General features: G+C 41.4%; 1 protein-coding gene across 2 annotated transcripts; it reads left to right on the forward strand.

The window, feature by feature from the left end:
* Positions 1-989: 989 nt before the first annotated feature.
* LOC102722574 (probable protein phosphatase 2C 42) lies at positions 990-7,071 on the forward strand. 2 transcript variants are annotated; one of them, XM_015836400.1, is made up of 12 exons: positions 1,035-1,091; positions 2,444-2,476; positions 3,175-3,316; positions 3,428-3,497; positions 3,944-4,049; positions 4,638-4,758; positions 4,848-4,970; positions 5,073-5,208; positions 5,295-5,371; positions 5,458-5,510; positions 6,107-6,161; positions 6,637-7,071. In XM_015836400.1, the coding sequence occupies exons 3-12, from the start codon at positions 3,191-3,193 to the stop codon at positions 6,811-6,813; spliced, it is 1,044 nt and encodes a 347-aa protein (XP_015691886.1). In that variant the 5' UTR covers positions 1,035-1,091; positions 2,444-2,476; positions 3,175-3,190; the 3' UTR covers positions 6,814-7,071. The 2 variants fall into 2 exon arrangements, with proteins under 2 accessions (XP_006653569.1, XP_015691886.1); XM_006653506.2 differs by lacking the exon at positions 2,444-2,476 and having other exon boundaries at positions 990-1,091.
* The last annotated feature ends 5,738 nt before the right edge of the window (positions 7,072-12,809 follow it).

The raw sequence follows: 12,809 nt of genomic DNA on the forward strand, positions 1-12,809 counted from the left end.
GTAATTGCTCATTTATTCAACTCAAACGTGACAATAGTATTTACGAACGTCTAGTTCACACAAACAAGTATGCCTAGGAAAAAAACAAATCCAGATATTTTCTCATTCTTCTAGAGTATTCCTCAAATTACTTTTAAAACCGGAGATAATTAACGACCAGCTCTACGTGAGCGATGGATGGGAATGATGTACAGCCAACACAGGCCGCGTTCGTTGGTGAGGGTAAGTCTTATTCGGCACGAAAAACGTACTAATAAATTAGTACATGATTAATTAATTATTAATTATTAAAAAATAAAATAGATTAATATGATTTTTAAAACAACATTTCTACAGGAAATTTTTACAAAAAATACACCGTTTAGCAGTTCGGGAAGCGTGCGTGTGGAAAACGAGGGGTATAAGTTAAGTAAGAGCAGGTACAATAGCAGGCTATAAGCATATTTTAAAGAGATAAGAGATGAGAGAGAAAATAGATGGAATTTGTAGTCAGCTGTATACGGACTCCAAGATAAAATATATGTATGACATGTGAGACTATGTAATGATATTTTATAGGCAACTATTATATGAGTTAGTTATTAAATTGACTATTGATGAACTGTAGCTAGTAGGTTAACTTGCTCTAAGGGAGGAGGACGAACGCGTGTGCAGGCTACACTACAGTGAACTAGATATGCGTACGTACATCAAGCCAGCGTGACGAGGCCCATCTAAATATGCTATTTCTTTTTATGCTTAGTTACGTCATCAGCTATTAATTACGCCTATCACGAAGAGGCTAACCAGGGTTTAGCAATTACTAAGCACTATTAACTCGTCACTCCTTTTCTCGTGACAGATGTTCTGCATTGGATTCTACTGTTGTTACCTGTAACAAACTTCCTAATGAGGCCAGGGCTAAGCCCTCGCGAAAGGCGCAGGTGGGCTTTGTCCGGACGCGCGCCCGCAAGCCGAGCCGTTGCGGAGAGAGAGCCGAGCCGAGCCGAGCCGCTGATTTGTGGTGACGCGGGGTATAAGTGAGGTCCCCCCCTCAGTTGCATGGAAGGCGACCGCCGCATTTGCTAGTAAAGAAAGACCAGGGCGGAAAGGTGAGGTCTCATGTCTCCCTCTCCTCTCCTCTGAAATTTTGTTCGTTTGCTTCGACCGATCAGGAGGACCTCATCGCGGGGGGAACCTGTGAGAGCTCGCCTCTCTTTGTGCTTCGAATCGTTGTGCTTGATCTCGCTTGATTTCTACGAAGAACCGCGCGGGTCCGTCTACTGGTGTGTGGTGTGTGTGTGTGTGTGTTGGTAACGTCGATCGCTCGCTGCTGGTGTTTTTTCTCGTCGTCGTGCGGTGGGGAGGTGACGCTACTGAGGTTGGAGGGTTGTTCTGGTAGCCGGCTCCGTTCTTGTCGCCGTGTGTGTTCTTGCGTGCTTCTGTTGCTGACGATGGTTATCCTCGGGTTTTGGTGCGGTTGGTTCTGCTGCTGCTGCTGGTTTTCGTGGATGGGAAGTGTCCGGAGGCGCACGAGCACCGCAACTCCATGGTGATCTCCGTACGCCTCCGTGCTTCCAGTTACTCGACGGCCTGGTCTTGCTCTTTTCACCGCCGGATCGAAGCGTCCTCGTGTTGTTCTCATCTGTTGGATCGTTCGGCGCTAGCTAGCGAGCGCGGTGCACGAGCTCGTCTCTCTCCTTGAGTATTTTTGGTCTCCAAAACGTTCGTGAGATTTTCACCGCTCTTAATTAGATCTCGCTGGTGTTCTTGTGTCCTCGTTGCATTTTGCTGCTGTTTCTGCCTTCGGTGGTGTTCCTGGAGGAGTTGGCCGAGCACACTCGACTCCATGGTCATCTCGGTTTCCCTAACCTCTTCTCGGAATTAACTCGGTGGTTTTGTTCTTCCCACCACCTGTGTTTCTCGTGCATCCTCTTGTTTTTTTATGGCGCTACGCACATGCGCACGGCAACACGGGGGTGGTTGCTTCGTCTGGATATCTCGTTTGTTTCCATTTGAAACTGTTTTCTGCTCAGGGATGTTTAAGAGATCGATATTTCTTCATGTGTTCTCATGTGGGTTTAGGGTTTTAGAACATGTAGGCTTGTGTCATCCTTTTTTCTTATTCCTATCGTTGCCTGCCGCTACTACTGCGGTTGTTGGTCTTGGTGGATGAATGAAAACTGGATGTCTCTGCCCGTTCTTTTTTTAAGGTTTAATGTCTGTTTTTATATGTCAAATATTCGTCGAGTTTGCTTTGCTCGACCAATCTGTCCATTTGGAATAACTACATTTTCAATATTTTTCCGCTGGTTTTGATATGTCGTAGAGTCGCAAGTGTTGCCATTTCTTCATGCGGATTCCTTTCTTGTCGAACGAGTTATTATTTTTCCTACAAGATTGGATGAGGTTATGAGTTATGACGCATTTTGTTTATTAACATGTTTTCCCTTTTTGTTACCAGTTGCCGGGGGTTGCGCACTGTATTTCGTTTTTGGTAAATATTATCCGTCCTTACACCATATTATAGCTGAAATTTGGGTCTGCAGATATTTCCCCCCTCGTTTATTCTTGTTCTTGAATGCTAGACTCCAGAATCTATAACATGTTTTGACTCACTTCCTGTTTTGATATGTTTAAGTAGTGGTCATATCCTCAAGTGAATTTCTTTGTTCTGCAGATTGTATGGTTTATTCATGCAAGATAATTGCAATCTTGTATACTATCTGTATGATGCAATTGTCTTTGATTTCACATCACTAATGCAATGGACCGATAAAATTTACCATTATGGTTTGCTGCGTGGAATTTCTATGTATTTTTTACGTTACCATCACAGTTCATCTTAGATCTGACTTTAATGCTAGTTGATAGGTTCAAAATAATAGCATTAGCGTATCTTGAAGATTCTGCATATAAGTTACCAAAAAAATAATAGCATTCGCTTTTGTGTAGATTGTTTTAGAGCCATCTTTGTTCACTCCTCATTCCTGGACAATGTGTCTAAAAGATCCGCAAGTAATAAGCAAGTTATGCTTTGAGCTTTGCAAACTGTTGTATACTGCATATCTATTTTTTGTTTTTGCAAAACAGTAATTTATATCCGTGTTTTCATCGGTGAATTCTGGTATTTAGGTTACTGTAACCTGATCTTATGGAATTTAAGGAGATTTTATTCCTATTCTTATGTTTCAGGGAAGCAAACTCCGCTATGGCTACACCTCAAGGTCTCCTCGAACAGCCCAAAACATCAAAAGACACTCAAAGTGGAGCGAACACCAGACTTGCTTATGCTTCATCAGCTATGCAAGGACACCGTAGCACCATGGAAGATGCCGTGAGTCTTTTATAGGATAAATGGTGGATAATCCCAGGATATACATGATTGACTTGCAATTAATTTTGGTGAAATTTTGAAGGCTAATTTGCAAACTTTTTTATTCTTCAGCATGCGGCTCTTGAAAATCTTGATGTTTCCACTAACACGTCATTCTTTGGTGTTTATGATGGCCATGGAGGTTTGATCTTCAATCTCATACCCATATAAACAGCAAAATTCAATTTATTGTACTGATTGAAGGATGCTCCCTCCTCATTGTATAGGGTATATTTCGTTTAGGCATGTTCTTTAAAGTTACACTTTCACCTTTGGTTGTTCACATGACATATTGTTCATAACTACAAAACCAATATGGTGCGAAATCACTTTGAAATATATCTAGTGGTATAACTTGTATACATTAAACAGAATTATGATTTGACTAATTGTTGGTCAAAACGTACGAAGTTTGAATTCTTGAAAAGCATGGTTCCCCTACATAATGAGTAGTACTAAGATAGTAAAATTTATGATATCCTTCTAAACTTCATTGTGCTCAAGAGTAATGTCGTCTTTTTTTCTGGAATAGATAGCACAACACCAATGCGTAAGACGAGTGTCTCAGTTATTTAACTTTTGTTTCAGGGTGTGCTGTAGCAAAGTACTGCGCAAATCATTTGCACAATGTGGTTCGTGAACAAGGGAACTTTCGTCAAGACCTGCCTAGTGCGTTGAGGAGTGCATTTTTCAGGTTGTTTTTACAGCTAGTTAATCCATTCACTCTATATTTTTGATGTTACATGAGTTCTCCCTTTTCTTGTAGTGTAAGGAACAACCATCACCACATTGTTGTTCATAACTGGACCTGTTGAATTATGTTATCTGATGTTACATGGCTGTAGCTTTTATAAAGCAAATGCGGGGAATTCCATTATCTTAGGCCCTGTTTAGTTCCAAAAACATCGTATCTAATCTTTAGACACCTAAATAAAACATTAAATATACTTGAACATTAAAACTAATTACACGGTTATGGGGAAAATCGTGAGACGAATCTTTTGAGCCTAATTAGGACGTGATTAGCCATAAGTACTACAATAACCAACATATGCTAATGACGGATTAATTAAACTCAAAAGATTCGTCTCGTGGTTTTCAGGCGAAATCTGAAATTTGTTTTGTAATTAGACTACATTTAATACTTCAAATGTGTGTCCAAAAATTCGATGTTGATGTTTTTGTAAAAAGTTTTTTCAAACTAAACAAGGCCTTAAAAAATGGACCTGTTGAGCATCCAAATATAAAATATGTAATCCTTTTCCCTTCTTAAATGCTGCAGAATGGACGAGATGTTGAAAAATCAGTCGGCATGCAAGGAATTAACTAAGTACGGTAGTGGCAGCGAGTATTTCAGAACAGTTGATAAGTCGTCTTGGCTCAAATGTACTACCTGTGTGCAGGTACTATCTCAATTATTCTGTAGATAAAAAAAATATAAGGCCTTATATATATATATATACACACACTTCAGTTTGATTTTTGTTTCCAGAGACCTACCTATCAGGGACCATTTCATGAAGGATGTACAGCATGTGTGGTTCTCATTAGAAACAACCAGATCGTTGTTGGAAATGCTGGTGATGCTCGTTGTGTACTCTCTAGGAATGGTCAGGTGCAGTGACTACTTTTGTTCTCAAATGTCTATCTGTTTTTTTCTTAATGTATGCATTCTAATGTCACCTAACTACTATGTTTATTTCTATTGTATTCGAAGGCAATTGCATTGTCCAATGATCACAAACCAAATTTTCCGGCAGAGACTCAGAGAATACACGCTGCCGGGGGTTACGTATCTTTTTCTCGGGGTTCCCACCGTGTTAATGATGGAATTGCGGTCTCAAGAGCAATCGGTATATCTTATATGTTCGTTGGCTGTGTATTGTCATACTCTTAAATTATTTACTGTGTTGTACTTTTATTTTGCTTCTTTACACAGGGGATTTATTCTACAAGCAGAACAAAACTTTGGGTTCTGATGGACAAATGTTGACTTGTTCTCCTGAAATTAGATCTGTAAGGGAGACCAAGTTGTGTTACTGAAGTTAAGTTTGTCCCACTGAATATGATCTGATGCAAAATGAACCACTTTTTTCTGGCAGGAACAAATAACTGATGATACTGAGTTTCTTGTTATAGCATGTGATGGAGTCTGGTAAGTCAGAAACAGTTCTAATGCTCCGCTCCCATCTCTATGGTTTTATGGAGAATATAGGAACTCCAAATGACAATTCTCTCTTGTACTCTCATTTGTTCGAAATATTTACCTACAAACGAATTTGCAGATTTTGTTCAGTTCGGTTTGATTTATTTTGACTAGGCTACTTTAACACCATGTAAATAAAATCACTTTGTTAGTTCAGTGTGATGAGTGTTATAAACTGTTTAGTGAACCGGTGTTCTACTCTAATTCCTTTTGTAAGTTCGGTGTGGTGATAGCCTTGGAGAGGTCAAATGTCTGGCAGCACCTATGGTACGGATACTCTCAGTGTCCAGATAGCTATCAACATGATTGCATGAATTTCTGTTTCGCCTGTTCAGTGATGGAAATGATCATCGAATATATATAATTTTTATCATAAGGACCTAACTTTGAAGTTCCTGGATTCTTACTGTTCTGGGCCTTCATATATTAATGAAAAAACAGATGGAGTAGTTATAGGAATTGTGCCCTGCCTGACCAGACCCACTGACGCAATTACTTTAACTACCAGTTGTTTGCTCTAAATTTAAATATATTTTTGTTTGTAGGGATGTCTTGCCAAACCAGGAAGTGGTCGAATTTGTAAGCATTCGCTTAAGAAATGTGAGTACCATTTCCCCCTCCAGTGATACATATCAGAAACTTGTTGCCAGATGAGGAACATTTATAGCTGTGCGCAGATCTTGCTTGTAGATATGGCTTTATACCGAGAAATATATTTACCCCCGCCTCCGCCTGCGTACCTTGAATGTAGTTCTGACATTTAGGACAAACCATTCTCTAAATTGGATGGTGCTTGGCCTATTTGAATAACTGGTTTCCTGCCAGATTGCCGTTTTTTATAGTCCATGTTTTGCATCTTGACCATTTTTAGTTTATACTCCATTGGTTTTAGGTTATAAAACGTTTTTGGTTTTTCTTATATTTATCTATGAACTCATGTATATCTTTTATATATATGTCCAGATTTATTGCTATGCATATAAATCTAGGAAAAACTAAAAACATCCTATAACCTGAAAATGAGGTAACACTTGCTATTCCTTTTGCTTTGACATATATACTGTGACCATTACAGGGGATGGATCTGTCGACAATTTGCGAGAGCCTTCTTAATGAGGCCCTTACACACGTCCCACCGTCAATGGACAACATGAGCGCCATACTGGTTAGGTTTCTGCACCCAGACGACAAGAGGGAGGGGCCGGCTCCCGAGACCAGCACCCAACCCCGCCGCCGCAGCAGAAGCGCATAGATTTGATCTCGTTCCTTTTCATGTGGAAAGGGGGATGGACCTTGAATTTACTCCTTCATAGGATTGTTTTCCATTAATGACTAGTTGCGTACTTAGTATTGACGACGGAAATTTGGCTTGGAAGGTTGCTTGAATTCGTTGCATATTCCTTTCTGGTATTGTTTAGTCTTGAAGAAGATGCTTAATTGACTAGTAGTACTCTTTTGATGGAATACCAAGTTGCAATAACAGGCTAGTTCATTATACCTTTATGATCTCTCGTCAATCCTCATGCTTGATCTGAATGTCCTGATGCGCGCATGCTATGCTAGTTTACACAAGACATGTTATGCACTTTACATTATAAACGATTATACAGTGTGAAAATAGGTATTATCAGGTTCTCAATGCATTCAGGATAGCAGGAAGATATCGGTGCGGGTTTGAATCTCGGTCATACATGATGCAGTTATGGAAAGACTGGAAACCGGTGCGGTTGTGGAAATGCAAGCAACGTGGGTGTCTGGGATCCTCTAAACAGAGTGCTGCTACCGTTGAAAGAACACCAGCAGCTCTGTCAGGACTCAAGAGGTTGTGTTTGTACTACGAAGTACTGTAGGGGATTTTGTTGCTAAAATTACTGGCGTCAGCGCTTCTGTCTCTGTTATCGGCTCGGCTCACCAGAAGGCCAGAACTCATACTGCCGGCCGTGGCGGGGGACGGCCATCCTCAGGATCACCACCTAGATCGTTACCATGGCCAATTGGTCAGCGCCTCCGGTCGCTGCGGTGGGATCGCCGGTGCTCCTCCGGGGCCGTCTCGAGTAGGGACGAAGGTGGAAGGTGGCGAAATAGGCAAATACTATGACTTACCAGAATGCCCTTCCTGCGAATCTCGTGCAATCCGGGACGCGCAAGACCAGTTGTTTTTGGCTATACCAGCACCGAGGCCAATGTGCCATTTTTGCTGCTGAAGCTACATCGCCGTGGTCGTGGTCTTGTAGTACAGTCATCTGCCAATGTACTCCGCGGCTGCCTCTTGCACCAATTCTTATATCCACATATAATCGATTCTTATATCCACATATAATTGAGTACATCTGACCTGACCAGCAGCGCGCTCACATCTGTAGTGAATTGCAGTTTCCCGTTCACCTTATGTGACTTGCAGTTTCCTAAGGTAGATGGCCAGAAGGCTGCTTACAAAACAGTCAGCTCTACCAAGAGATCATTTCAGATTTCAATTCACAACGTTGTGGACGACGAGGGAAGCTCAGAAAATCAATTCACCGCATCACGGCTGCCACGACAACGCAAATGTGCCAGGAATTTCAGGTTAATGTATTACAAGACATTGAAGCTCAAGTTTCAGCAACAAAATTATGACAGTACATGGGTGAGTTCAACTTATCTGAATACAAATCGCAGCATGTAAATCAAACTAGGTACCATATCACAAAGGAATAACACCCAATAAAATATGCAAATATGACTTACCTGCAAAGCACATATTAGCTGATGACAAGTCACTTGCATTATATCAAATTCATGGAAGTGTGCAGCAAAATAGTGAGAACTTAGCCATTAAGGCATTCGCTAAGTAATAGCTACAAAACTCCAATCACATAAAGACCACGACACAGATGACTATTGCAGCACCCTAACTTAGATGATGCCAATCTTGTTGGCCACGTCAAGAGCATCATAGTCTGGTGTCAGCTTCACGTAAGCCTTCTTCTTCCCATCAGGCCCGGAAGACAAGTAGAATCATTTAACTACACTAGCTAGCAAATGGAACAGTAAAATGAGGTACGAAGGTAAGTGCAAACCTGATCAGAGTGTTCACTTTCTTTGCCTTAATGTCATACATCTTCACAGCAGCTGAGGGGGGGCTGGGTTGCTCCCATAGGGTTCAGGTGGGCTGGGCCGGTGCCACCAGGACGCGTTGCTGCGTGGGCCCATCTCGTGATGGATACAGCCCAATACTCCCTGGATGGGCCTGAATCCTAGGCCTACTTGCGCTCGGCGCGTGACCTCACAAACCCCACTGAGGCAGTCAGGCTCGGGCAGGTCTAATGCACGCGCGATCGGTTCAGCGCCTGTACGTCCTCTCTCTTTTAGTGCCCGTGCTTCGCACCAGGATAAAAGTAACCATTTTATTTAGAATTTTATTAAAATATACGATATATATATGTTATAGTTATAGACAGTTGAGTTTTTTAAAACATATACTCTCTATCTATTTTAATAAATAATATTATTAACTTTTTGACAGACGTTTAATCATTCATTTTATTAAAAGACTTATATACCTATCATTTATTTTTTAAAGATTTATTATTAAATATATATTAATTATAACTAATATTTTTTCATATTTGCACAAAAAATTTGGATGATTAAACTCACATCAAAAAGTCAACGACCTATTAAAATACAATGGAGCATTAACCATAAAAAAATCAAAAAGCAAAAAATCACAAACAATATATCTAATAATAAATGGATGATACAATCTACATCCAGGATGGGCTAGTTTACGACCGCCGGTGCATTACGTTCATATGATATACTCTCTCCATAAACACCATTGACTTATAGGATTATGTTTGACCATTCGTCTTATTCAAAATTTATATCCAAATATGTAAAATTATAATGCATACTTAAAGTTCCTATAATAATAAATCATATTATAACAAAATAATTAATAATTATATAATTTTTTTGAATAAGACCAATGGTCAAACATGGACCCAATTCATATAAAAAAATATGGAGGTGGTATATGTTTGCCTTTAAGCAAACCAACTACATGCGGTCGTATAGCTAGAGTGTAGGACTGTCAAGGCATAGATCAAGGATCGAATCCTCCCCTCCTCACACTTTTTCTCAATATTTTGCTGGAGGGCTGCGAACAGGCCAGCAAGCGAGCGCTACGCGCAAGTGTGCCGCGAGGCCACCGCACGCACATGGGCCGTGCTAGGCCATACGCTCCGCACGTCGGATAGGCTGGGAGCGTGAGTGGGCCGCAAGGCCGCGGGCAGGCCGATGGCCTAGCGCAGAAGTGGGTCCATAGCGCTGACGGACGAAAAATCTTGCCAGAATCATTAGCGCTATTATCTTTATAATAGGTATATATATATATACATATAAACTTTATACACATAAAGTAAAAAATATATTTTGCACATATAAAATAAATAAACGTTGTTTTTGGGAGTGTTCGCACTCGTTGCGCGCGTAGAAATAGACTTTTCGCTCAGGCTCAGGCACAACGCCTAGTTTCTACGAAAATGTTTTTTAAGCTGTAAAAAAAAAGAATACTTCGAATCCTTTTTTACATTACGCTCCAGATCATTGTTCAGCCCTCATGCAGTCGTGCTCATCATTTTCCATATTTGCCCATCCTCACATCGCACCCTTCCCTGTTGTCGTCGCGTGGTCACCTTCTCCCGTCTTATCCCCCTGTTCCTGCACATGGGAACTTCTCCACGTCTTGCCTACTGTCGGCAACGACGACGTCGACAAGTTCACTCCATGCTTCTTGAGCTCCACCCCTTTTGGCTCCTCGACTCTCGTCACCGATCGCCGGCCACCTCGCGGCCTCGCCAAAGCAGCCAGTCGGCCGAGATTTTCCGATCTTCGCTTGGCCAGAGCGACTAGTGATGACTGTAGGCCCTATGACCACAACACCTTTATGTTATTGGGTTCATATAGATGACCAAATGGACCACCCGCCAGACACAACTTAGGACCGAGATTAGTTCGGTCGGCACGACCTGACCTACACATCGGGCCAAGCCAGGGCAGCCTACTTGCTACACTAACGATCCAGTCACAACCGAATTAGACTCCTAGAAGCATCTTGTTATTTGAAAAAAAAAACTCCGTTACGTTATTGAGAATGCAGTCAAATAGTCAAGGTTGGCCCTTTACACTTTTGAACCATTTGGTTGCATAAAAAGAAGTTCAGTTCCTTTCTTGGGATAAGAATGATACAAGTCGTGCTTAAGTCTTGAATACCTGATTTTTTGCAGAGTCTTCCTAAGATTTGGTAACTAAAAACGTTTATTGAAATACGCATAAGAATAGTTGCAAACTCGTTTATAGTTACAGGTTTCACTATTTCAGCGCTAACAATTTTCACATGAGTTCATCTGTTTTAGGCTAGTACTAGCAGCTAGTGATGGCTCTGACTTCTGAATCTCTCCTGTCCTGCTGTGCTCCACTGTTTGACTTCTGATAGTTACCAGATCACTTCGAGGTATTGCGGTTTCTTCGTTGCACACTTGCACAACAAAAATTATCTAATCTGATGAAGAAGTAGTTCCTAAGCAAATTCCAGAAGGCTTTTTGCAACATATAACCCATGAAGAAATTTTTCCTATTTTTCTGTTTCTTCTGATATTTAGCAGATTCATTCATTTGTTTCAGAACAAACCTATATAAACTCGCACAATCTATCTGGCTCGAACGAATTTAATCGGACAAAGAAATGACTCACGGATCGATCAGCATCTGATCTAGCAACCGATTGATATCATCAGCAAGAATGGTGGCAAATGGCTATCCCCTGTAGCTAAGTGCTGCCGCCTGAATGCAACTATCCTTAAAGTTGGCTGAAGCACGTTCTCAAGGCGGATTCGGATGTCAGGCCAACTGTAATAGCTATCCAGGCAGGGCCATGAGATCAAGCGCAAGCCAGTGGAGAAGGGTCCACTCCCATGCCGAGCTCGGCGGAGCCAAGCACATAGCCGCCGGCGGAGTCGGTCGTCGGCAGCTCTGCGTCGCGCCGTGTTCCTCTGTAATGTCGAGAGATTTGATTCTTTGACACTACTGTCCAGGGACTATAGGGAGTAACTTTTTCTATAAATCATGATCAGTCAAAGAGAAAGAGATCAGTATGGGGGCTCTTATAAAAATTTCCAGGATAGCTCTCGTTGATAGCGTTCCGAACTAGGTATCTAAATGAAAATTCTTATGATCTCCATCAGACCACCACTCATAGAGATCCAAATTAGGCCTTCTTCTTCTTCTTCTTTCTTCTTCTTCTTCTTTTTTTTTGTGAAATTCCGCAATCGGACCACGAGCAAACGTTGGATATGATACAAAAGTGAGCGGCACAGATTGAGCTGAGGAATATACACGGAAAGGCCCTCGCAGAGCCACCTCTATCCCCGTCGGTGGACGAGGCGATGGAGCTCCGGCGCGACGGCGAGCCTAGTTCATCAGTAGGCAAGATCCCCAGTCGTCTACGCATCGGTACACAGGCTGCTACAGACAGCCGTAGTACCGGGCGTATCCGCACCGGCCGGCCGCGCGCAAGCCTCTCCGCTTGATCGCGTATCGCGCTCCGGCGACGTCCGGCGGACGAGACCTCCAAAGAATCGGTGATCAGCGCGCGCGACGACGACGAGCTTTTCTGACGAACACCGCGAGCTATACCCCCACAGCGCGCCGTCGACGTTGCGGTTTCAGCCGTCCGGCCGTGTCGGCGTCCAGACATGAGAGTGAGGCACATGGCATGACCACAGTTATCATCTTTAACTTATTTTTTCGTTTATTGTGCTTATAAGCCAAAGTTTAAAATTTTAAACTTAAATTTAAAATTAATTTTTTGGTTTTTCACTAAAATTTATTTTTCAATATTGATTTTTAGATCACTATCAATAAATAAATAAATATATATATATATATATAAGTTTTACTTACAAATTATTTTTGATTGCACATATGTCATTTTGGTTTTTCCATAAAAAACCAAAAATCATTACAACTCCGTCTCCAGATTAAAAAAAATAAGTAAAATACTTATTTTCCAATCGCAGAACATTACTGCAACTGTAGCCAGGGAAATCTAGAATGTCTCGTATGTCAGTAATGTATGCGAAACGCTTAAGAGTAAATTTCATATGAACCATATACGTTTACAAATTATGAACCTATTTGGTTCACAAACAACATCCCGGCCGGCCGGAAGAAGTTTTTTAGCACACATGTGTATATATATATCTA

Source organism: Oryza brachyantha, chromosome 4 (assembly GCF_000231095.2).
Source record: "Oryza brachyantha chromosome 4, ObraRS2, whole genome shotgun sequence".
Classification (NCBI taxonomy): Eukaryota; Viridiplantae; Streptophyta; class Magnoliopsida; order Poales; family Poaceae; genus Oryza; species Oryza brachyantha.